At 41.8% G+C, this 26233-nt stretch overlaps 2 protein-coding genes across 18 annotated transcripts; both read left to right on the top strand.

Moving 5' to 3' along the window:
• The first annotated feature begins 365 nt into the window (after window positions 1-365).
• LOC101161708 (la-related protein 4) lies at window positions 366-12568 on the top strand. Of its 2 annotated transcripts, none has more exons than XM_004086146.5 (14): window positions 366-638; window positions 3640-3778; window positions 4210-4411; window positions 5136-5272; window positions 5499-5602; window positions 6379-6489; window positions 7242-7295; window positions 7819-8046; window positions 8466-8566; window positions 8682-8727; window positions 8831-8986; window positions 9082-9173; window positions 9445-9595; window positions 9870-12568. In XM_004086146.5, exons 1-14 carry the CDS (start codon window positions 636-638, stop codon window positions 10224-10226), a joined length of 1881 nt encoding a protein of 626 aa, XP_004086194.2. In that variant the 5' UTR covers window positions 366-635; the 3' UTR covers window positions 10227-12568. The 2 variants fall into 2 exon arrangements, with proteins under 2 accessions (XP_004086194.2, XP_020557102.2); XM_020701443.3 differs by lacking the exon at window positions 366-638 and adding an exon at window positions 660-1177.
• Window positions 12569-12867: 299 nt separating this feature from the next.
• LOC101161955 (cyclic AMP-dependent transcription factor ATF-7) lies at window positions 12868-25505 on the top strand. Of its 16 annotated transcripts, XM_078946806.1 has the most exons (14): window positions 12909-13032; window positions 13462-13652; window positions 14213-14274; window positions 16603-16679; window positions 16949-17045; window positions 17146-17273; window positions 18351-18476; window positions 18561-18718; window positions 18840-18936; window positions 19027-19146; window positions 21375-21521; window positions 22916-23104; window positions 23194-23299; window positions 23426-25505. In XM_078946806.1, the coding sequence occupies exons 3-14, from the start codon at window positions 14265-14267 to the stop codon at window positions 23659-23661; spliced, it is 1491 nt and encodes a 496-aa protein (XP_078802932.1). In that variant the 5' UTR covers window positions 12909-13032; window positions 13462-13652; window positions 14213-14264; the 3' UTR covers window positions 23662-25505. The 16 variants fall into 16 exon arrangements, with proteins under 16 accessions (XP_078802937.1, XP_011492880.2, XP_078802942.1 ...); XM_078946805.1 differs by lacking the exon at window positions 16603-16679 and having other exon boundaries at window positions 22931-23104; XM_078946813.1 differs by lacking the exon at window positions 16603-16679 and having other exon boundaries at window positions 22931-23104; window positions 23399-25505.
• Window positions 25506-26233: the final 728 nt, after the last annotated feature.

Below are 26233 nucleotides of genomic sequence, written 5' to 3'. Positions count from 1 at the left end.
TACAACAGAGGAATACAATTTAGTATTAAACAGAATAAAAGCAAACAAAACACAATTTACACATTTTAATAACACAATTGTCAACCAAAGGTATTTCTCCCTTTAAGCAAAAAATAAACAAACCTTATAACCTATTCAGCGACACTCAGTTATGTTTTTTACGTCTTCATATGTAAAGAAGATTAAAATCTGTTCAAAGTTAGTCAGACGTTTCCAATCCAAGTGCAGATTATCGATCATCAGAAGATTGATCCACTATTGCGCACCAGCCGTCATGTAACGTGGAAGTGGAATCTCTGAGTTGATGATAGTTTGGAATTCGGTTTCTCAAGAACTCACAGAAGCTGCCGTTAGACCCGGCGGGCGGGCGGGGTGCAGCCCGCGGGGGACGGGACGGGGGGGCAGGCAGGCGGGCGGGACCAGAGACAGCTGCTACACCCGGGCGGGGAGGAGGAACGACACCGACAAACACCACCCCGAACATGAGCAGCGCCGACTGAACGGCCCGCTGGAGGACGACGATTACAGTGAATGAGCTTCGTTTGGTTCCGGACTCATCTGGACCTTTCGGCGATTTAAGGTCGTGAAGAAAAGGTCATCGGTTGAAAACCCGGCGCAAGAGAGAGGACGAAAAAATGGTGAGAGGAAGGCCTGGAGCCGACTAACTAACTACTACTGGGGTTTGTTTGTCAGAAAAGTTTGGTTCCTCCGCCGCTCATTGACGGCAACATTTGTGACACAAAAGTTCGTCTTTGTTCGGTGGTCGCGAGAGAACCGGAACCGCTTTAATGTGCGGGAGCAGTCGCCATATGTCAGTAAACGGCCAAGATAATAAGTGACAGGACGTCCGGGAGGTTTGCTAGTAGTGACTAAGTGAGCGGAACCCGGTTTGCTAAAGTCTACCGCTGCTCAGCCGTTGTTGGTCAATCTGTTGTCAGAATGACGTCGCTCTATCATCAGTCAGTAGTTTAGTTCTTGTTGAGTGAATCTACCGTTTCCGTCGCACGTGGAGCATCGAGCGCGTGCCGCTACGCTAGCTTTGGCACAACTGTTGCTGAATGACTGTCGGATTCACGTCGTCAAGTTTAAGTTACGGGAAACGCGGGTGGGTTTCGACGAACTCGGCTGCGTCGGAACCAACGCCGATGTCGTGTTCGACAGAGATGTGAGCGTTTCGGTAAGTGTGGCGTGTTTGATCGGAGGACTGCGCCACGCCACGTGTTTGTTTCTCTGAACCTGGAAGTTGGGTTTCATTGTGTCGTGATGAGGTCTGAACTTGTCGGTTCCTAAATGCGACTAAATGCAGAGTAACGTGGAGATTTGAGTGTATGCCGGTGATTACGTTTACCAAGTGACCTCTGCACATTTGTTTTGCAATGGATGGCGGCTCAAGGTGCCTTGTAAACCGCACTCATGCTTGGAGGCGTGGCTTCGGCACGTATGTTTACACGTGACTGAAATGGGCGGGTAGTAGAAGAGCCAATCGCTGCCCTGGATTGGATCAACCGCTTGACTGCATTGAAGCAGGCCTGTTTACTGGCGCTGTAACCCTACAAGCAGCCCACTGCACTTTTGGTCTGTTTAACATGTTCTTTGGGGATTTTTCCTCATGATGGAGGACATATTAAGATTAAAATTCATTCCTAAGTATTTCTTCATTCACGTTTTTTCCTTTCAAATCCGAAATACACAAAGAACACCGCCGCGTGCCGCTGTTTTTTCCTTGTCTTTTCCTCCGCGTGCCCCTGGTATAGACGATCTATGTGTAGTGAGGGTGTATACCAATCGAATAGTTCTTTTTGACTAAATTGTAATATTTTAAATGTAAAATATATAAATTATATATTAAAAAGTAAACATTAGTATACACTTTATAGTTGCATACATTAAATATACTACTTTTTGCTAACTAAATCACTTTTTTACCAGCTTAAAACATGGTGAGTCTCTTGACTTTTCACATTAATAGAATTCAAAGCTGCTTCATCTCCTGCATGCTGGACGACTGAAACTGTTTCCTGTCTGCCGTTTCAAAAGGATTAACAATGTTTTAGGTCATTCAGAACACCAAAGCTCAGACTAAACTCAGAACTAACCCACATCATCTCTGTTTTAAAGTCTTTACCCTGGTTACCAGTTAGATAAAACATTTTAGTATGCAGACTGCTGCTATTGTATGAAACCGTTGATATGTAGAACCCAGGTTATTATCATATTATCACCCCACATGTTTGACCATAATGCAGCGTGGTCTGCAAATAGATGGAGCCAACTTCCTCATCATTCTCGCCAAACTAAATTCATATTTACTCCAAACTTATGACGTTCTAATGATCCTTTTTCCTTCAACAATACGCCTATTTGATCAAATTCTCATTTGCTCTGAAAGATGTTGTTGCTCTCTGATCATCTGATCATCTTTTGATCAGCTTTCAAAGCCTTCCCAGTGGTCTTTTATTTATGAAGACATTTTTAGCCAAAACAGTCCCTCACAACCCCAATTTAACATTACTGGTGCCAAAAAAAAATCTGGTGAGCAATGTTGGAGCTATCCAGCTAAACAGTTTTGATCCAGATTTCAGCTCAGATGATGACCTTCATGGATCTATTTGTGTGCAGGTGGATGTATCAGAATAGAGCCATGCAGGGAGCTTGTGGCCCACCCAGTTATTTTCTACGTCGCAAATGGAATCTTTTTTCAAACAGCTTTTTTTATGTGTTCCTGATTATATGACTAAAGAAATACTCATTACTTCACTCTTAGCCCCATTAAATTGCTTTACATATGTCCTCCTGGATAAAAAAAAATGCAACAAGACTTATTAAAAACACCAAAAGCATGATTTTTGAGTGGAGTGGGGCTTTAAGTTATACAGAGGAGTGAAATGATATTTGGCAGAGGGATGTGTAACGTGAAATTGTGAGAGAGAAAATACTTTGGAATGTACCTCTGGTTAGCAATGACAGAGGTCAAAGGTTACCTGTAGCTACATGCACTCTAGCTGCTGTTTTGGTGCATCCTTCCATGCAGATCCTCTCCAGAGCTGTGATGTTTTGGGGCTGTTGCTGGAAAACAGACGTTTAACTCCCTCCACAGATTCTCTTTTAGATTAAGGTCCAGAGACGGACTACAACACTCCAGAATCTTGATATGCTTTTGATGTAGCCACTCCTTGGTTGCCATGGTGATGCTGGAAGATCTAGAAATGTTTCATCCTCAATGTTCTCATTGACGGAAGAAGGTTTTTACCCAAAATCTCCCCATACATGACCCCATTCATCTTTTGCTTAATACCAATCAGTCGTCCTTGTCCCTTTGCAGTAAAGCAGCCCCAAAGCATGATGCTTCCACCCCCGTGCTTCACAGTGGGTAGGGTGTTCTCTTAGTGCAACTCGGCACAAACACAAAGAGTGGCATTTATGCCAAAGAGTTCCACTTGGTCTAGATCATCCAGATGTTCTCTAGCAAGCAATAGATGAGTCTGGTGCCTTTCTAGCTCTGCAGGGTTTTGGTATTTTAGTAATGCAATAGGTCATTAAATACTTCTAATCTTAACCACTACTAAAGAAATCAAGTTCTCAGATGTTTTAGTCTGTGGAAACTATAAGCTAAACCAATGTTGCTTTTCGCAATTGCAGGTAACAACCAAAGAAGCAGGTCTCAACCCTAATGCCAAAGTTTGGCAAGGCATCCCAGTCCAGCAGAATGAAATCCCAGTGGAAGCAGAGGATAGTCCCTGGTTGCAGACTTGTCCTCCAGCTTCTGACATGACTGAAGGTACAACATGCATCAGTTGTAACCCATTTAAAAATGATGGTATAATGGAGCACAATTCCATCTCTTCCTAAAGTGTACAGCTGTGTAAAAGCAGAGGTGGTGTCAGAGGAAATACAGAGGATTCTCTAGATCTGCTTACAGTAATTACTGGTGGGTGTGGTTTATGTAGAAATTTTAACTCCTTTATTTGGGCGTATGCAGAAGACTCTGTTTGTTTAAAACACGATGGTAATCTGAAAATCCCTCCATCCTGCTTCAGAACCCAATGAATGCCTTTCAGGGTCACAGGGTGCTGGGACCAGCCCAGCTACAGTTGGGTGAAGGCTGGGTTCACCCTGAACTGGTCACCAGTCTGTTGCAGGGCTGATCTGAAAATGCTGTCATGTTGAAATCTGTTCTTTTATTCTTCCTCAAATGTTCTCTTCACAAAGGTAAAGGATTCTACTCAGACCATGTGAACATCACAGAGGACCACTCCCCTGAGTATGACGGTGACTCGCCTGACACGGAGTGTGTGGTTTTCAACTCTCATGGTGAACCTGCAACAGACCTGGAAGTTTCTAAGGAACAGCCAATGACGGAAGAGAATTTACGACAAGCACTCAAGTGTCGGCTTGAGTCTTGTTTTAGTAGGTGAGTATTTGGTTCAACTTTCTCAAGGTAAATGGCTTATGCTTGTGTAGCACTTTTCTGCCTTGGTTGAGGCCCAAAGTGCTTTACAGTGACAGTCCTGTTCAGACACTGATGACTGTGGTCAGACTCCTCCGTGCCGTGGTCAGTCTGCCTGAGTCACATACATTTCAGATTTTTGTTTTCATCCTATAATTCTAGACTTATTTTTCTATGAAGGTTTGAACTCTGAGAGTTTAACGAGAGAGAAAAGTGTGAACATGTTCATTTCTGAGGATAGTGGAAGTTTGTAGTGAACAAGAAATGAGGGAACCCTGTTTTTAAAAACAACCAAATGGGGTTTTTGAGGCCTCATATGAGACAATGGCTCTAAAAGCCTTTTAACCTGTTTGATCAGGATATAAAATTTACTGTTGATTGACGTCAGCAACCTTTGCATTTGGGTGCATAATGGGTGTTCTGGTGGTCAATTGGAGTTGTAGGTAACCCCTATGCCTCCATACAAGTCACTACTAACTGATCAAAGGGGACTTGTTTTTATTTAAGCATGTTTAGGTTAATTTTTCCTTAAATAGGCTAAATAAATGGTTGGGTCTCAATTTCTTTATTATTGATGATATTATTGATTTTCAGTAACTTAACATTTTACTGTCTCTTTTTAGAATATGCCAATAAATCACATGAAATTAGATGAAAATTGTTGATGGAATATGTTGTTTGTTTGCAGGGAGAATCTGTCTAAGGATCTGTACCTCATATCCCAAATGGACAGCGATCAGTTTGTTTCTATCTGGACTGTTGCTTGTATGGAGGACATCAAAGCTCTCACCTCTGACACGGACCTAATTCTGGATGTACTGAAAGGTACCGGTGCTGCTGCACTCACCATGTTGGTTTATTTCAGCATTTTGTTTCCTCCAAACGCTTGCTTATCAGTGATTTTAAGAAAATAAAAACAAGTTTGGATCTTTGACTCTGAATGGACAATACTCCACGCAGAAGCTCAGTAAAAACCTTCTTAAAGGACGTAATGTTTTATTTACCCAATGCACATCCACACCAAAAATAAAACAGTTTTTTTTTAATGTAGCTTCTCCTATGGTGCAAGTTGATGAAGCTGGGAAGAAGGTTCGACCGAATCACAGCCGCTGTGTTATAATTCTCAGAGAAATCCCAGAGACTACCCCAGTGCAGGTATGATTACACCCATCATGTACTCTAACAACTCCAACGCCGGCTCTACTTGTTTTCTGCCATGGTGCAGAAAGTTTGCTGCTCTGCACAAGACACAGCAACTTCCTGTATTTGACTTTCTTAATTAAAGGACCTATATCATGCTTCACTTCAGCCTGTCAGAGTAAACTATATCTGTATCTATAGTAAGCCTTTGGCACACTAGAGAACAGTTTTTGATGACATTAGTCATTTTCCTACCAGGAAGTAAGACGACTCGATCTCCGAGGCTCCGCCTTTCTCTCCATTTCACGACGTCGACCTAAAGCCAACCTCTGCAGCGTGTCTGCGTTTCTCCCACAAAAACAAACAACATCCAGACTTTTGCAAAGATGGGTGTGATTATTTTGCATATAAAAGAGAAGCTTTTAGCCGATCACTGCTAGCTCCACGGGGAAAAGGTGTGTGTGGGTGTTAGCCTGGGGGCGGGGCTGGCAGGGAGAGGGGCTGTTCCACACTTTATGATGTCACAATGCGATGACCTGCTTGTTTTCGTGGATTGGGAGGAGCTGGTGCTCAGAGAGCAGGTTTATAGAGGAATACTCAGAAATGTGTGAATGAATCAAAATACAGCTTTACAATACATGATAATCCCCTTAAAAGCTCAAAAAGCTGATTTTGCATGAGATAGGCCCTTTAAAAAAATAAGGTCATGGTCAGCTGATCAAATATTTAGAAATGTTGTCCTATTTTCTGAAATGGAAATGTTATATTTGTTCCTTAAATTATTTTTGCAGGAAGTTGAAGCTCTATTTCAGAGTGAAAACTGTCCAAAAGTGTTGAGGGCTGAGTTTGCTCACAACAGCAACTGGTACATTACATTTCAGTCCGATCTGGATGCACAACAGGTATGTTTGTTTGTTGACTGTATTTCAGCTTTTAGCTACTGCTTTTATGAGCCCGTCTGTACAAGTGAAACACATTTTTCATTTCGTTTAGGCTTTCAGATGTGCATAAAATAATGTTTAGCACATTAGTTTTATGTTGTTGTGTATATCATATCATTTTATGGATTTATTCCCTTTGTAGCAGTTGTGCAGATAGAATAGAATGCCTTTATTGTCACTGTGCACATGTACAATTTGCATCATACGCGTATACAATGAAATGAAAAAGCTGCTCACTATTCAGTACTTGCATGCATAGAAAATAATTTCACAGAATAATAGAATAATAAAATAATTTCACAAAATGAAGAATACAATATACCAAGTTCCAAAAAAAAGTACAAAGGTGCAAAAGGTGCAATAGAAAATAGAAATTTCCACAGAGAGGTAGTAGTTATAAACAAACAAAAAAAACAGTTATACCCATGGTGGCAGAGGTATATTGCACTTACTATATTGCACACTGATGGGAATGTATTGCACATAATGAGATGGTGTTGACATGATGAGATGAGCATAGTGAAAGAGGGAGACATGGGGGTGGAGTGCATGTGGGAGTTCAGGATGGTTATGGCTTTGGGGAAAAAACTGTTTTTAAGGCGGTTTGTCCTTGATGCAGCCACCAAGAAGGAATCTAGAGTCAAACAAGCAATGTTTGCAGATTTAAAAATGACTGTGTCTAAATGCAAATGTTTTTTATTCATCTTATTCAGGCTTTTAGATACTTGCGAGAGGATGTGAAAATGTTTCAGGGGAAACCGATCATGGTGAGTAACAGTTCCACTGAGCTTTAATCGAAGCGTAGACCTCTGCCGACTTTAATGAATGGAAGTGCAGCTCAAAACAAGGTTTGGCAGACTTAGACTGTGTCCCAGAGACTCCACGGCTAAACTTTAGCCGTCAATCACTTTGGAATGTGAATGTGTAAAACTCCATAAGCTCCGGTCAAATCCAGCATCTTCCTGGTCAGACCTTAACAGAAAACTGTAAACATGTCCTGAAGTTCCTTTGAAACCCCCTGTGATGATCAGTATCGCGCTTGGAAGGACCCATATGCACTGGTGCTACCTAGGATGAACTTTCAACAACCTTCTCTGTATTTCTTCCTGTTTTTCTGCCGTACCCCCCACCCCATCTTGTCCCCCCTCTTTCTTTTTTTCTTTCTTTCTAGTGAGTTCAGTGTTTCATGGCCTCATGACCGTGAGATTATGAGATCTGAGGGGAGTAAAGGACCATGAGATATCAAATCAATTGATCACAACTCTCATTAAAACAGATTGTCTTTTTTAGGCTCGTATAAAGGCTGTAAACACGTTTTTTGGAAAGAACGGCTTCCATGCCATGGATTCAGTGATGTACCAGCAGCAGCAGCAGCAGCAGCCGCCGCCGCCGCCGCCTCAGTGCGACTCTCCTGTCTTCATGCAGCAGATATTCAACCCTCAGCAGCAATTCCCTGTTTATCCTGTTGTGTCTCCTTCCTGGAACGCTGCAGTCGTTCCTCACTTTGAAATGCCACTGGTGAGAAAAGTCTGTTTAAAGTCTAAAGGTGAAACTTTCTCAGTGGAACTGCGTGGGACATGTCCTGTCCTTGTGGCTTCTTGTTCATTTACTTTCTCAAATGTTGGCAGTTCTGAGTGTTGGTTTCTGACCAGCAACACATTTCCGCCGACTTGAGTTTGTAATGGTATTTAGTAGGACCGTGTTAATTCTTTCTTTTTGAATCTTCACGTTTTGAGTCATTCGTTTAGCACGGACACTGGGGGTTTTTACACCATCAGTCCGATCTGTTTGATGTTTTAAGTATCTCTGCTTAAAACCCAACAGTAACTCTCACGATACCATGTCATGTCAGACGAGAAAGATAATCCCAGAGTGATGATAAATGGTTCATCTGTGATGGGACTTGCACACATTTAGTTTCATCTCTGTTGCTTTAGGCTCCTTTTCCTAACAGTGGCTTCAGGAACACCTACAGTGGTGCAGACGCCTACAAAGCAAACTCCAGCGCCGTTAACGGCCACCGCCCCAGTAGGAGTAGGTATGTAAATCAGTCATTCTAACTCATTCACTTCCATTGCACAGATCTGTTGAATTCTAACACTCGATAACCTACGGTCCTTATAACAAATTACCTTTTGGATTTCTTTCTGTAGAAGAGGCATTCGCAGAAGCATGAGAAGTGAAGATGAGCATGTTAAGGTAGGCTTGTTTTTTCTTCTCTTTAGCATAGAAAACCTTCTCCTGTTGTAGTTGAGACTTAGCATTTTTTCCTGTTTTCTTTCCCCCCAATTAAAATAAATAGAGACTCGTCCCTGTTCTGGAGGAAAAGTCTCCAAAGTTTGACTTTGAAGCTTCCAGCTTCCCTCCTCTTCCGGGATCTGTGGTCACAGTGCAGGAGCAGTCTGTGGCAGAGGTGCGCCTATCCGATGTCGTACGTGGCACAAAGGTTACAACCAAGGTGATTCACACTGTCCTTTAAAAACAGTTTTTACTCTTGAAAAAGGTTTGCAAATGTAAAGGGGAGCATCCACTGAAACATCTTCTGTGATGCAGGCTGTGAGCCACGACGTCGCTGTGATTCAAAACCCAAAGCGCTCTGAAAAAGCCGCCAGCATCCAGACTGCTGTCCCACGACCAGAAACAAGGTAACACAAAGCTTCCACTCAGTTCTACATAACAGATTCAGAATAGACATGTTTATTTCTATATAAATGTTAAACAGATTTATAAAGAAATAAAGATCATGTTTGACATTGGGTCTGAAGAACGGCCTCCTGTGTTCCAGAAAACCAAAACAGATTAATAATCATACAAATCAATATTGATTGATCACCATTTTATGGACTTTAGATTATTGAACATGTTTTTGTTCAACACAAGTGCAGCTATAAAGATGACTTGTCATTTTCCAATCAGCCCCTCACTTGCAAAAGAGCAGGACAGCGACCCTCCTGTCCTGAAGAAGGAGAACGTGTCTTTGCAGACCGTTCCTCCAGCAGCAGAACGGGTCTCCGACTCGTCCAGCCAGGAGGTGACCTCACAAAAACCTAATGCAACACCTGAACAGGTGAGGGGGGGGGGGTCTACGGTCACACTGTTCATTTTCATTACATTTTTACCCCCACACTATTTTTAAAGAAATGTTTGAAATTTGTTGCAAGTAATTAGTACACAGAATTCTGAGCAAAAAATAAGAGAGAAAAGTCTAAAATATAGACCCAGTGTAGTTTCTGTTCACAGCTGATCAGTGAAAACGTGTTTGGATGACTTTAGTCTTTGCTCTGCAGATGTTGAGCCAGGATTTAGTTTCATTCATTGGTGATTTCTCTTCTTCTAACTAGGAGCCAAAGAAGCTCAGCTATGCACAAGTGTGTCAGAGGCCGGCTAAGGAACCGCCCCCAGCACAGACTCCCTCTCCCCCCCCTGCAAACCCTCCATCCAGTCAGCCTCTGCAGGAGCTCAAGGTCAACACAGTGGAGGAAGGTCCACTCGGCTCCAGGCAAACGTCAGAGAAAGGCGGCGATAAAAGGCCCCACCGCAAACCGTCACACAGCCTGAGAGAAGCTCCCGCCAGAGGAGGAGCGTCTGCCCCGAGGAGGCGGGAGCAGCAGAAGGGCTTCAGTCACAGCAAACGGTTCCCCCCTCAGCAGGGATCCAGACTGAGTGGGAAGGAGCAGAACATTCCCCCAACCCACTAAAATGGCTTTAAAGACACTGGATGGATACAAGACGGAACCTTAAACAAAGATTAGAGCGTTATATGAATGTATAAAATGTGTACATAGAAAATCGGGTATTTTATTTGACAAGCAGAATTTAGTTTGATACTCTAAGTAAAATATAGTAGTGGGCGGCACAGGGGTGTAGTGGTTAGCACTGTCACCTCACAGTGTGAAGGTCCTGGTTGACGTGTGGAGTTAGCATGTTCACCGTGTTCATGTGTGGGTTTTCTTCCTCCCACATTCCAAAAACAGGCTCCGTAGGATGATCTCTAATTTAACCTCAGGTGTGTGTGGTCCTGGAACAGACTGGGGACCTGTTCAGGGGGCACCCCCCCCCCACATTAGCTGGGTCGGCTCCAGCAGCCTCGTGACCTGGAAAGGGTCAGCAGATGGTTGGATGTCCATGTGTTGTTTCTTACGTTCATCCAGCAGTATTCTGCCAAGCTATCCATCATTCCAACAGAGAATCATGATCATGTTTCTCATAGTGAGAACATCATTCTGTGAAGAGAGACATGATGTCCAGGACTGTTGACATGTCAGCCTGGACTTCTGTCCAATTCTGGATGGCACGTCCACCACACACATTTTGATCTCTTCAGTCTGGTTTTCATGATCATTTTATGACTTTTTAAGCTAATTTATATATATATTTTTTGATCTTAAGTAGTTTTTTGTAGGCATCTTCCTGTCCTCTTTGAGACTCAGGATGTTGAATGAATTCTGCTAAGATGTCAGTGTTTCTTAGTGGTAGCAGTTGAACTAAAATCCTCTGTCTGATGCTGAACAGGTCTATTCAGCAGAGAGCTGAAGCAGACGTACAGCAGTGTTGGTGCTTTGACCGGTCAGTCCGTGTCGTCAGGTTGCTGCATTCTGGTGATGTTTGGCCGTCTGTGATGCCCATTTAATGACCCATCTTGGCCGATGTTGCTCCTGCTCTTATGTAACATGCAGTGGCACATATTTTCAGCATGTCAGAGTGATTTTTAAAACTGTTTCTGCATGTTTGCATTTCTGTGTTGGAGGGGGGGGGGGGGGGGGGCTGTAGGTATTTAAAGCTGTGCTAACATGGATTTAATATCCATGCATCATTTTGGTTTTGTGATTATTCAAATCAAATATGTAAAGTGGGTGAGAATCAATACATTTTCAATAGTTAAGCTTTTACATTATAGAAATATTAGAAGATCTTAACGTTTGGAGAAAACTTAACCTGCCTGACTTAAGCTTGTTTTATTTTTATGTAGAATGGTTTTCTTTTTTCTTTTAGCAGTGTATAATTGCTAGAATAAAGTCCTTTCTTTTTGTTAGTTTCTGTAGTTGAAGCTAATATTTCATGAATGCTGCCACTCTTTTATGGCTGGGATAAGGACTGTGTTCGCCAGAACCTGTTTGTGTATTTCTGCCCAAAAAGGTTTTTCTTTTTTTCTCCTTTTCAGTCTACATAGTAGACTGAAAATACAATCCTGAAAATGATGCTTTTAGTTTGTATTAGTCGATAAAATAAAGTGTGAGGGTCTGGAGATTCCTGCTCTCTAGTGTGAAAAGGTCTTAGGGAAAAAATAAATAAAGGTCTGATACAAATTTAGAGTGCAATGGCTAATTTAAAGTACTGGGCACCTGGAATAAATAAATGGATAGATAAGGGACCCTAAAGAAGCTAAGTCTGCTTTAAATAAATAGTAACACTTGTGTATTTAGTCATTTTGCTGTAGCTTTTTCATTGATAGCTATTTTGAATGGGACTAAGGTTTCAGATGAATGTAGTGACCACTGTGGAGCGGGTTCTGTGTGTTCATGACCTTTAAGGTTTGTTTTACCAAACTGTCTGCAGCTGTTAAAGATGCCTTTATTTTATAAACTTTTGTTTGTCTGTAAGTTATACTCTATTTGTATTTTCGCCTCATATTCACCCTCATGTTCTTGGACATTAGCAGTCATTGCAAATAGATTGTGAACATCTAGGTTTTATTTTATTCTAATGACCTCAATGGTAGGGAATTAACGGCACTTCTGTACTTGCATTTGGATCCTTACATTTAGTCTTTCAGAATATTGTTTTACAGGAAAATGCTGAATATTGCACATGCATGTTAAACCTGTTTCTGAAAAGTTTTGTCCATAGAAGTAAATATGAGGCTAACAAAATTAATATTAAACACTTTTATGGATATGACAGCTGTGGTTTCAGTGTTCATGATAATGTAAAAAAAGTTAAAGCCTGTTTAAAATACACGTCATTTACATTTTAGCTTGCGCAGACCATATTTCATTGGAGTGATTTTTTTTTAAAGATAATAAACATTTTCAAACTTCAATTCGCAGTGTTTTGTCTGTTTGTGGGCAGATGGGTGGGATTGGGAGGGTCTGCATGATCCAGGGGGTGCACGTCCTGCCACATGACAGCTGTTCCACCACATCACAATCTCATCGAGGCGCGACAACTACACATCCGGAAACTGTCTTAAGCGATTATGTAACCGCGCCGGAACACTTTTTGTTTGGTTGTTAAGACATTTCTTAATACGTGGTTTATCCGGGTAGTTTAAAAGCGGCCAATTCGAGGGGGGGGAATTGTTGAAACTGTTAATAAATTAGATATACTGGGAATAAAATAGTAGGTTTTTGTCATGTTTGCGGTTACGTAATATACCTCGCCAAATCCCTGTTCTCGCGAGATTTGGTTGATGGAAGTGTCAGAGTGTCAACAACGGACAGGCAGCAGCTCAGTATTGGTGTCTTTAGCGGGGAGGTGGGTCGTGCGGAGGCAGTTTAAACGCTAGTGAGTTTTGAATTCTTTTCTTTCTTTTTTATTTATTTAAATGTGAATTTCGATTGGATAATAAGGGGCATTCGTCAATATTTATAAAGTATGTTTCACAACCCCATGACTACAGTTCAGAGCATTACATTAGCATTAGCCTGCTAATGTGTAACGCTAGGTGCTGCTGGTTTTGCGAACCTGTAGTGTAAATTCTCATGGTAAGTTAGTAGAGCTTCGTTTAGCAGTTAGCACGGATATTAAATTAAAGTAGTAAGTATGGGGCTATGAGATTACCAGCAACGATCGTTGTGATTGGCCACATTTGTGTTAAGTGTTAGTTTACTCTTTCGTTGTTAGTTCTAATATGACATGTCAAGTTTGGAGGAAAATCATGTGTTATGTGAAGTAATTGACATGTCAATTTGCGGCCCTTCCTTCTGTGTTTAGAGTGGAAGCTGGCTCGGGATGTGGCCATTGTAAATAATCTATCAGCCCTGGACAGTGCAGCTCCACTGATGGCAGCGTGCGTGTGGGCAGGGAACTAGCTTGCGCTGACATTCACTGCTGCTGTGGTCCAGTGGAAATGCTCCAACCAGGCCGGTGTTCGGCCTGTGTCCCTCCCCGTTCGCTGTTTGTTGGTGGGTCTGGTGCTGTGAACGGTCTTCTTTGAGGTTATTGTCCAATGTCAGTAGTTTCCTGTTTTGTAGCCATGAGTGCTACATTGCAGTAATAGCCTCGTTAAGACACAGCAGGTGAACAATAACATGTTTTAGTTTGCTCATTACTTTTGATTAGGCAGCACATGAACAATAGCAAATTAATCGTTTTCACGATATCAAGCAGTGCAATATGCATATTGGAAAGGTCGTTGAAATGATGAAGTATTTAACCGATCAAATAAATCCCTTTATCCATTTACTAATGGGATGGAGCCCTTAGTGTTGGATGCTCGCCTCCTATGCAGACGAGGGTCATTTGAAGTACAATTCAAGTTATGTTGACTCTTATTTAAATTAAACTGTTGCAGTGAAATGAAATTTTGGTTTCTGGTTGTTTTTCCATTTGTTCCTGTATTGCAAGTTATGTCGTCATAACTAATATCGCATATCGCCAGTTTTCCTCATATATTTGACTAGAAGTTTCCTGACAACTTCTAGTCAAATATATTTATTTTTCTGTTTCTCTCCCTGTTTTGCAGAACATCAGTCTGAGATGGGGGATGACCGGCCGTTTGTCTGCACTGCTCCTGGATGTGGGCAGGTGAGACTTCACATCAGGCACTTGCTATTTGCCATTTTTCTAATTATACATTCCATAAAGGCTGATGGTGATTCGCACGTATTTGCGAGCGACCAATCATGGAAATTCATCTTAGCAACTTGTAATACCTGCAGCCAAGATGCACATTGCTGCATTGCCCACACATAATTGAAGTTGGTCACATGTATTTAAAGTTAAAGCCCCATTAGCTGTCACGCACCTAGTAGGGTTGGGCGATGTCCCTTAAATTGGCCGTTGACGATGTTTGCTGTCAACCATCGGGATGGACGATGACATCGTCGGGGGGGGGGGGGGGGGGTATTTTTACATTTTTCGTTCTTATATAACTGCTATTCGTTATTTTGCTTTTTTCATTTTATTTCCCAACTAATGACTAATCCGCGATGATCCAGTATAAACTGAGGGAAGTGACTTTAACAGAAAAAGTAACAAACAAAATAGAAAAGAAGTAGTCCGCTCCCGCACTTAATTAGTGAAGTGGACCGGCGGAGTGCGGACTTAAAGCTTTGTGTTTGATGGGAAGGGGGGGGGTGCTTTGTTACATGAGCGGTGTGTGTGGAATATTTAAGACTGCGATCCGTCCCGCAGCTCTAGGGGTACAAACAACCGAACTCAGAACCGGGTCTAAAAGTGTGTGTCTGAGCACAGCTCGGATCGTCAGCACACACAGCGGTTTGAGCTTCAAAGCAGAAATGTCGCTCAGTCCTTAGAAAACATTCAAACAATCACGTGGATTTGTGTTTCCAGTCGTGTCCCGACTAAATAAAGGCTGATGTTATTCTTACACGTTTACGTGCAGCCAGCATGCAGCGCCACCCAAAGCTAATGTTGTTAGCCCGTGTTAGCATACTGCTAATCCTGGCTACGTTCAGAAAAAAGCACTGACCACACGGATTAAAATTCAAATGATGAGCGAACAGGTGCTTCATAATAACCGTAACATTATTAAAAGCACGTTTAGAAGATCATCTCGTATTTTACCGAGCTGACATGTCAATATATATAGCCGCTCGGTGCTGTTATCGTTTTGTATTGAATTGTTACATTCAATAAAGTTTGGAAAAAAAGCTGCTCGGCGGAAGTTGTATCCCCCTCCGGTTTTCAAACTGCGCATGTGCGAATACTGCGCATGTGCGAATGATTTATTCCGACGGAAAGTGTGACCTTAGTGAACGTTTTTATATTCTGAAAACATTTTTCTGGGCCCATCTACACTGTTGGATTCTAATCCGACCATAGATCCCATCAAGATATTTTGTACATGTAACCGCGGCTTATGGTGTCGACGCGCAACGTGGCGGGGGCGTGGCATCACGATGGTGGTCTCTCCATCGGGATGTCAGTCACCCATCACGATGGACGATGATATCGTCCATCGGCACAACCCTAGCACCTAGGCGTATGAAATGTGTTCTCCGGAGTTGACCTTTCCCCTGGGGAAGTGGTGAGCTGAAGACACAGCCACCCTAACCGTAATCCTAACCGTAACCTTTCCTCTGAGTCCATGCGTCCAAGGAAAAAGGTCCGCACATATTCAGGAAATTACGTTGCGATTAGACACTTTCTTTCATAAATGGACCCCACAACCCTTTCCAAACGTTAGGGGGGTGGTGTGTGTGTGTGTGTGTGTGTGTGGGGGGGGGGGTCATTCAGCATTCAAATGACCACAGAACTGTATTTTTTTAAATGTGTAGTTGGTCATTTTTAATTCAAAATTCATAAACATGTCCTGAAGCTCGTCTTATGTCCGTTTCATAGCTACTGTTTTAGTATCGTCTCATGTTTACTGAGACACAGAGAACATCAGCAGCCTGTAACTTCACAGACAGACCACCTCAGAGACCACATGTCTTTTTCAGGTTAATCCGTATGGAGACGAACAACATAGTGAATCCAGAGGTACACTGCAAAAGCCTTTTAAGATTTGAAAAAGTAGCTAAAACAAAACTAACTGATCTACAAACCAGACAAAAATCATTTAAATAAAAAAAGAATGAACTATTCTCAGCAGATGCAATACTTTTATAGTTTATTGTCATATTTTTGCTAAATTATATTAAACCCTCCTTCCCCTCTTAAGTTCTCTTTACACTAAGCAGAGGATCAATTTTAATAAATGTACTTGTGCCATTTTTGAATCATAGGATGATTCGATGTGGCGACTCTGTAAGTGAGCAGCTGAAAGGCAAAGAAGATGCAGATGCATAGCATTTCTGATTTCTGACACAGTCAGACCTTCGCATTGTACGTCTCTGTTTTAAAGCAATATGTTTTACACGCTCTAATTTTCCACCTTCATCTTTCCAGAACAAGCAACGTTTTTCACAGGATCATGGCCATGTAGTTTGAAAAAACTGAAAAGCCAACTGATTCAGACAAACTCTGTAAGATCTTTCCCTTGTTGAATAACTTTTGTCACCGCCTCTTTGATTGGAGCATTGTTTTTTTTCTTGCACAGGCCTCGATCACTCACCTTAGAAGCCACTTGGCTTTGAATTTGCGCTTTTTTAAAGTGATATTTACTTAGTTCAGTCTACCAAAGTGAAGAAGCAAACCACAAGCTTTTGTTACTTCTTGCCATTGTGTTGGTGTGTAGGTATGCCTTTGTTCATTCTTAACCTGTGTGTCTTGTCGACTGTATGATGTCTTACAGAGGTTCACAAACGAAGACCACCTGTCAGTCCACAAACACAAGCATGAAATGACCTTAAAATTTGGCCCTGCCAGGACAGACTCTGTTATCATTGCAGGTATTTATTTGCCTGGTGCTTTTGTTTGACATTGATCAGAAAACCATGATTGCATAGCTCCATCTTTCTCTAATGTTTGTCACTCGTTTATTTCTGGCAGACCAGACGCCCACTCCCACTCGCTTCCTGAAAAACTGTGAGGAGGTTGGTTTGTTCAATGAGCTCGCCAGCTCCTTTGAACAGGAGTTTTGCAAATCACAAGACGATGAACAAAGGACTAAACACCCTGTAAGAACAAACCATGAACAGCACATTTATCACAGTGTTGGGTTGAAATGAAAAAAAAAAGGTTTTTGTTTTTGACATACTACATTCAAGGTGCACTTAATAGGTTCTGATTTTCTTACAAATTGACAGTGTTCCTTGTGTATGGTTGCTGACTTGGAGCAAATTTTCTGTGACTTTGATAAATTATAAAACTGCTCTGCTTGATGGATTGTTGGAGCATTATGGGTACTGTAGTCAGGAACCTCGTGGAGTGATTTGTACTGTGCTGTAGTCTAATGAATAGACTAAGTGAGAGTTTTGTTCTGTTACAGCTTAACAAAGTTGAGAGTTAAATAAAGTTTGACTTATCAGTTGTGTTGCTCTTTCTGCTCTTTGCAGAAAGAGCAACACAAAGAGCGTCTACCAGTTCCATCTTGAAGCCCGGCTCCTGGCCTATTTAAACATGTAGTTGGAGGGTTAGATAAGCTAAGTTTTCTCTAAGAGTTCTGGTACATCGCCTGTCCGTCCTGTGGAAACCCCTGAGGTTCCTCTTCCGCCCCCCCGAATCTGTTTTTTTTTTTTTTTAGGAATCTTTTCTTACCGAGAAGGTTGGTCTAAGGGCAGGGATGCCCAGTTTAGCTTAGTCTGTTTAGTTTACTTTAGCCATTATCTATTGTATTTTATAACTGATTTCATGTTTTGTACAATTCGTGAAGCCTGTTGAGACACCAATGTTGTAATATTGGGCAATATAAATATATTATAAATATGAAGAAAACTGAATTAAATTGAATTGAATTCAAAGACGGTTCATTGCAGATAAAAGACCAGAGCATGAATAACACACATTTTACTAGGAAATATACAGAACTTCCCATCAACCCCTCTGACCAATTGCCTGCCTCTTGGTCCCTCTAGGAATTCTGGGTAGTTTGGTCATACCACACTGTCTGGCTGTTTTCTTTTACGTATAAAGATGGACTAATTCAGTAATAATGCGCCTCATAATTCAGTGTGTTTATTGTCTGAAAAATGAGCTTTTGTTTTTCATAGACCCAGATGCTTTCATCTTCTGTTTTCTTTATTGTGATTTTAAAGGCTGCACTTTTGCAAACACCTTCTGAAGTCAAAGAGGAGGATGAGGGACCTTTACAAGTGGATTCCTCCCCCCCTGGAAGTCCAGATTCCTCATCCAGCATGTCTGAAAACAGCGGGGATTCAGGGGTAAGAGGGCAGACACGTTGTCATGGTTTGGTGGTTGGTTAAGTACCTTACCCTGCTAAAATGGACCCATTCATTCAACACCAGGAGATGATCACTAAGCCCTTGGCAAGTTCTGCTCCCACTCCAACCATCGTGCGTCCAGGATCTCTGCCCCTTCATTTGAGCAATGACGCTTTACATCCAACTCTACCATCCCCAACCTCAGTGATCACACAAGCTCCGCCCTCCAACAGACAGCTGGGGTAAATTCCACTCTCTCCCTGTTGTTTTCTTTTGGAACTGTTTTTTTAAATCTCTGAATATTCAAACAATGATTGGGAAAGTATTGTGTATGTAATGTTCTAACATCTGATGTTGTTGCAGATCCCCTACAAGTGCATATTCATTGATGAGACATCTTCCCAACGGGCAGACTGTCCCTCTATTACCCAGTCCTGTTCAGATGACATCAGTCATATCTGTAAGGAATTTTTTAATGTTTAAGGAAATAAATGGGACATTTCCCTCTTGTTTTTGTTCTCTCTTTCATGAAATGTGTTGCCATTTGCAGCTTGCAAGGCCAGTGAACACCGTGGCTAACATCCCTGGAATTCCAGGACCCCCTGTTAGAGGAATTAGCAGTGGGTCATCCTCCCCATCTGAATTTAGCCTCCATTCAGAGACAAAGATGGTGAGATTATTTACTATGATGTAAAGATTTTATTTGCTGCAGCCTCTGAAGGGCTTCAATGTATGTACGATGCCTTTTTGCATTTAGCCTATTTTATGGGCCTGTGGTTCTGATTATTACCTGGTTCTGTGGTTACTAATGTTGCCTGGGTCTATGGATCTGTGTGTTGGCTGGGGGTGTGGTTCCGAGTGTTGTTTAAGCATGTGGCTCTGACTGTTGCTTTGTTGCAGTTGTGCGCCTTCAAGGCCTTCTGTGAAGGCCTAAATAAATATCTGAATCGTGTGTTAATTATGTTTTGTCCATGTATACTCATTAAATCATTCCACATGGTCTGTCCTTTTCCTTTTATTGTCTTTATGATGGTTATGCTGCTTCCAGACAGACATGTATTTTCACATTGGAGCATTTAACCAATCGTATTTCAGCTGTCCTTTGTTGCCAGGCAGGATAAGGGCCTTCACCATGAGTTGTGAGGGTCCTGTGATGCAAAATCAATGTCGGACATTCATTTCCTTCAACGAATCAGATATTAAGTTGGTGTCAGCAGGGCCTTCTAGCAGGCTAAGGCAGCGTCACATTCTTCTGATTGGACAGAAGTTTCAGGAAGTCAAATGCAGCCTTGTCCAGTTTGACACAGAAACACGGAACACTTTGTGATCAGTTAAAAACAGACTGACTGTAATGTATCCATGGAGGATCTAGCAGGAAAATCTCCCACTGATCTCCTCGACTTCCTTCATCAGAAAAACCTGAGTGAATCATGAAGCAGCCGTACAGATTTGTGTGTTTGGCACGGACCAGCTGATCAGATTTTTTATGAGTGAAATTATAAATATAATAATAAATAATTATAAATAATATTCCAAATTTTTTAATGTTTTTTGCTGGCTGTAGTTGCATAAAGAGATTTGTTTACTGTTTTGTTTATTCACTTTATATATAGAGGCATTTATTGTGGCTACAGGAATTTTCAATATGCAATGCAAAGCTAATTTATGCATCGTAAAATTAATGAGGTTAATGAAGGGTTGAGTGATTCAGATCCAACATGACTGAAGGCCCAGGTGTGTAATGTACGGTCTGCCACTGCTTTGTTGTATGGTTTTGAATGTTTCTATGGTCTATAGTTTGGATTGTTTGGGTCTGTGTTTGTGATTGTTGTTTGGGTCTGTGGATCTGATTGTTGTTTGGGTCTGTGGATCTGATTTTTGGTTGGGTCTGTTGATCTGATTGTTGTTTGGTTCTTTGGTCGTGAATGCTGTTTGGGTTTGTGGATCTGATAGTTGGTTGGGTTTACTGCTTTGATTGTTTTTTGGGCCTGTGGTTCTGATTGTTGTTTGGGTCTGTGGCTTTGATTGTTGTTTGGGCCTGTGTTTCTGATTGTTGTTTGGGTCTGTGGTTCTGATTGTTGTTTGGGTCTATGGCTTTGATTGTTGTTTGGGCCTGTGTTTCTGATTGTTGTTTGGGCCTGTGTTTCTGATTGTTGTTTGGGCCTGTGTTTCTGATTGTTGTTTGGGTCTGTGGTTCTGATTGTTGTTTGGGTCTATGGCTTTGATTGTTGTTTGGGCCTGTGTTTCTGATTGTTGTTTGGGCCTGTGTTTCTGATTGTTGGTTGGGTCTGTGGATCTGATTGTTGTTTGGGTCTATGGCTTTGATTGTTTTTTGGGTCTGTGGTTCTGATTGTTGTTTGGGTCTATGGCTTTGATTGTTTTTTGGGACTGTGGTTCTGATTGTTGTTTGGGTCTGTGGCTTTGATTGTTGTTTGGGTCTGTGGTTCTGATTGTTGTTTGGGTCTGTGGCTTTGATTGTTTTTTGGGACTGTGGTTCTGATTGTTGTTTGGGTCTGTGGCTTTGATTGTTGTTTGGGCCTGTGTTTCTGATTGTTGTTTGGGTCTGTGGTTCTGATTGTTGTATGGGTCTGTGGCTTTGATTGTTTTTTGGGACTGTGGTTCTGATTGTTTTTTGGGACTGTGGTTCTGATTGTTGTTTGGGTCTGTGGCTTTGATTGTTGTTTGGGTCTGTGGCTTTGATTGTTGTTTGGGCCTGTGTTTCTGACTGTTGTTTGGGTCTGTGGTTCTGATTGTTGTTTGGGTCTGTGGTTCTGATTGTTGTTTGGGTCTATGGCTTTGATTGTTGTTTGGGTCTGTGTTTCTGATTGTTGTTTGGGCCTGTGTTTCTGATTGTTGTTTGGGTCTATGGCTTTGATTGTTTTTTGGGTGTGTTGGTAGCGCCTGAAGGCAGCTCTGTCTCAAGGCCCATCGGCACCAGACGGAGCGGGTATTGGATCAGGATCCATTCCCGCTGTACCCCAGCGACAGGAAGAGAGCCAGCAGCCCACACCGAATTCTGACGCACCGTCGCCCGCTCAACCACAGGTACAGTAATGTATGCGATCCCTTCCATTTGCATATCTATAGGAAGGAGGAGACCTTGATTAATAACAAACATTGGGCGTATTATTCATCATTCATCAAAAAGTTTAAGTGTTGGATTTTTGATAAAATAATTTCACTGCTTCTGAAAAAGTCTGGTTCTCCCTCATTTCAGACATGCTCCAGGTTTAGGATTCTTGGCCTCAACAGAAAGTCTGCAATAGGAATCACACATTGTTGTTACCAAATGTTGTATACTTTTACTAATGCAAACCTATTTCCCAAGTCTCCCTTGAAAAAAAGATCTGATCTTAAAGGGACGTCCTGGTAAAATAAAGGTTAAAAACATTCTGTATTACACATCTCATTGGTGAAAACTCCTGTAGAAATAACACATGTTGACACCGTTGGATGTGAAATCTCATTTTTAGGAAGCTACAAATAAATAAATAAAACATTTTAACTGGAGTTTCTCAGGCAACAAAATAAATACCAAAGACATATTTACAGTTAGAGGCTTTTATTTCACTCTTTAAAACAAATTATTTCTGTGCTTTCTCTTAAACTTCGTGGGGCCATGTAAATGTAAGTTGAGAAGAAATGCAGTTTAGATGTGTTATTCTACATGTAAATGCAGCAGGTGCTGCTGCCAATGCTGAACCATTGATTATTAACCTGTTATACATGGGCGCTTTGGTTTTTATATCCACCTCTTAAAAGTAGTTCAGCCAAACACAAAGCTGCAGCAGAGTGTCTTTATAATTTGTGTCATCTGCCAAAACGCTCTGTTAAAAATGAAGACATTGTAAGTCTGCGCTGTGGTGCAGTGGTTGGCCGGGTGACTCCGAACGAGACTAAATGGGTTTAGAAGATGGATGGATGGATGGATGGAAACTGTGATGCGCTCTGATCTTTTTCAGGGCATGGATCGGTTTCATGTCAGACAATATTTTCACAGACCGGCCTGTACGAGGCTAAGACGGCTTCGAGTTTATCCCATTTACGATATCTGCAGCTGCTTTAAACTTTATTTTTACACTAGATTACCTTTAGGGACCATCAGAATGTGGTCTGAATTTTCTTTGACCCACAACTGTCAACGGGGAAGCTAAAAAATCGGATCATTTTCAACTTCGTCCGACTTTTACGGTGTTGAAACATGGAATTCAATGATAACTCAGGTATCCCCTCATGACAAATGAGTCCAGAGAATGATGCCTAATCGAACATTGAAGGGGTTGGTTGAGAGTTCAGAGCAGCAGCAAACCACAGCAGGACACAATGAACTGCATTTAGGAGAAACATTACAGCTTCATTTCCTCCTGTTGTTTCTCACATCATTTATTTCTCATTATTGACATCATCATGGCAAATTTGACCCCCTCCTCATTCTTCAGGTGTCCCCTGCTCAGCCAACAGGGGGCCGGCGGCGGCGTGCAGCGGAGATGGACCCTGATGAGAGGAGGCAGCGTTTTTTGGAAAGAAACCGGGCGGCTGCGTCTCGCTGCAGACAGAAGCGGAAGCTGTGGGTTAACTCTTTGGAAAAAAAGGCAGAAGATCTCGCTAATATGAATGTTTCTTTGACTGTAAGTTTCCTCACAGTAAAGCCTTTCCACAAACCTTTAGTTTTAGGACTGAGGGTCATTTGTTTGTTGTGCGTTTACTGTGATGTTAGAGTGAAGTAACCCTGCTGAGGAACGAGGTGGCTCAGCTGAAGCAGCTCCTTCTAGCTCACAAAGACTGCCCCGTCACCGTCATGCAGAAGAAGGCAGCAATGTTGGGTAAGCTTTCTGTACCTTATGTGAATCACCTCATGTGTAAGGATTCACCCTCCACCACCTCCATCTAATGTTCTACTTTTACTGGCTCACCTCTCTAAGGGTGAATCTTGCTTTCTCTGCCTGTAGCTGCAGGAGGGGAGGAGCATCATGGGGGGATTTCCACAGAACCCGTGGGTTCAGCGGCTGGAGTTATCCAGCACGGCCCGTCACCGCCAGCCTCCGCTTCAAGCCCAAGGGCCACCATCAACGGGCTGAACGTCCGCGCCGCCGAAGCGGTGGCCATGTCCGTCCTCGCCGGCATGGGGTCGGGCCAAGCTGGAGGGGTTGTCATGGCAACGCAGTCACAGCAGTCCCCAAGATGATGTGCGATGGGAGGCGGCCAAAGTGAACTGAGGATGCATTTGGAGGCCGGATTGTCGCCGAGCGTTTTGTGAAGTGGGACCCGCCCTCAGCCTGCTCACCTAATGAGCCCCCCCCCCATAGCTTCTGATAATCTGACAGGTGTGGCTCAGGTGCCTCCATCGACCCGTCAGTGGGCTACCCTCACTCTGCATCTGTAAATATGAAGAACACTCACTCTGCGGGTTTCAGGGTCATTTCTATCTTCAGTTTTGCTCGTTGAAAACTCTAAAGGAAAAATAGAACTAAGCAGAACCCTTATCAGCTAGGGCTGGGCGGTATACTGACTTTCAAAAATAATGTTCATAGGGATGCAGCAAAGCTTTTTTCATTCCTTCTTCTTTTTTTTTTTAACCCTTACCCACTCTTAGCTGCTCAGAAAAACTGTGGTTCTATTTGCAACAATTCAGTGGTGAACAGACAAAGCAGCATCTGTAAAATTAGCATATCGTGTTTAGCAAACAATAATAATGCGTCGTTTGAAGTCAATGATATACTCTTTGTGCTGTTTAACACACATGAAAAGTAAAACATGGAGTTATTTAGGAATTTAAGTTAAAAAAAAGAGTTTCCATAGAAAGACATGTTAGCTGCTGACACTGGTTGTCATGGAAACATGTCAGGCTCTGTCCTCTAAGTAAAACTGAGAAATACTTTGATTCAAAGTCCATCACCTCGTCCTATCTGAGAACAGATGTAGAAACGCTTTTTGCCCACATGGCCCCGCCCTCCAGTCATCATCCTCCATTGTTCTTGCCTCTTTCAGTTGCAGTTTGCTCTTCAGGCTGACTGTTTGACTGTGATGCATCGAATTAGACGAGCGCTGACGTTAGGGGGCTCCGTGTGGATGTGTGCGTACTTTCCAAACAGTCTAGCATTATACCAATGTTCTTTGAGTAATTTCTTTTGTAAATGCACTCGGTGAGAAGTCGGCTCTGTTTGTAACACACCAGATTGTGAACACTGTTTACCCTGTAATTGTGTGCCTGACCTTTTTAACATTTTTACCTTCTATTTTAAAACCAATAACCATACTGTGTTTTGTGTAAATCCTGTTGACTGCACGGGTCAAGGCTGAAGAAACACTTTTTGTTTTTTTTTAGTAATTATTTTACTTCCTCATTTTGTATTTGCTCTGTACTGTTGCATCAAATTTCTGAAAGAACAATATTCCTATTTAAGGAGCTTCTCCAAACAGGCTTGAATGGTTCTTCAAAGGCTCTCAAATTGGTAATCAATCATGTTTTTGATCTGTAACCCAACAGACATTTCAAATGAAGAAAGAGTAGTGCAATATATTCTTCTTGTAAGCCTGTAGAGTGCAGCTGCTGGGAGGGGTTTGGTCAGTTGTAGCAGAAAGCTATTCATGTGGGGCGACCAAAGGAAATGTGAAGACTCGTGTTGATTGTATGGGAATGTTTATGGATGCGTAAATGTGGAGACTTACAGATGTATTCCAAGCTGTCTTATATCATGAAGTAGACTCAGTACGAATGCAAGGTGCTTCTTTTGTCATTTAATTTTTCAAATGCAGTTTATTTTATACAGAATTGTACTTCCCATACTGTTTTCCATCGTCATGTTTTTATTTTTTTATGTTTTATTTTTTTCTGTGGGAATGTTATGCTTTTAAATTTTGCATCATTATTGCTCTGAACTAAAAAGAAAAAAACATAATGTTGGGATCTGTGTGTTAGGGGTTTAGTTCAGCGCTCAGGTGTCCAAATGGAAAACCTTACCTGTGTAAAGTCTCAACTAATGAATATAACGACTCGGGAAAACAACACAATAAATTAATATAAGAGTATTTTTGCCTGTTTTTTCTGTTCTCAATCATCTTTTGATCTATTTTCAAAGCGTTCCCAGTGGTCTTAACTATGATTCTGCAGTTTTTGGCCTGAATCCAAAAGAATCTGTGTTTTCTAGGACATGGTTTCAGCACAGCGGCAGGAGTTCATTGGAAATTCACCTCTGAGTTGTTGGTGGGACCATTGGCCCAGAACAACCCCACCTCCACTTTCCATCACAGGCTCACCTGCAAGCTTACAGCCCCTCACACCCCCAACCTAGCATTAGGGGTGCAACGAAAACAGTGAGCAATATCAGAGATATCCATCCGTCCAGTTCAGATCCAGATTCCAGCTCAGACGAGGAAAACAAAGACGTTCATGGATCCGTTTGTCTATTAGTGGATGCATCAGAATGGAGCAGAGCTGGACCTTATGACCCGCCCACAATAGTTTCAACATCACATGTACGCTCTTTTTCAAACATCATTTTTTTCGTCTGTTCCTGATTCATAACGATTTGAATAAAGAAATACTCAGAAATGCATTTTTACTCTTAGATTTCTTTATATATGTCCTCCATCATAGGAAAAATGTTTAAAACCCAGTTTTCCTCTTACTAGTTTTAATGATTTGTGGTTCCACATTTCACAATTCTTCTGGCAGACTTGGATGTACATACGATTTTTTTGAGAGTTCTAGAGTTTTTTCGACTGTATGGTTATTTTATAATTATTTTATTTATTTT

The sequence above is a fragment of the Oryzias latipes genome, chromosome 5, assembly GCF_053564925.1.
Source record: "Oryzias latipes strain Hd-rR chromosome 5, Olatipes_Hd-rR_3.1".
In the NCBI taxonomy this organism is placed as follows: Eukaryota; Metazoa; Chordata; class Actinopteri; order Beloniformes; family Adrianichthyidae; genus Oryzias; species Oryzias latipes.
Note: the sequence above shows the minus strand (reverse complement) of the source record. Positions and strands in the feature narration are given on the sequence as shown.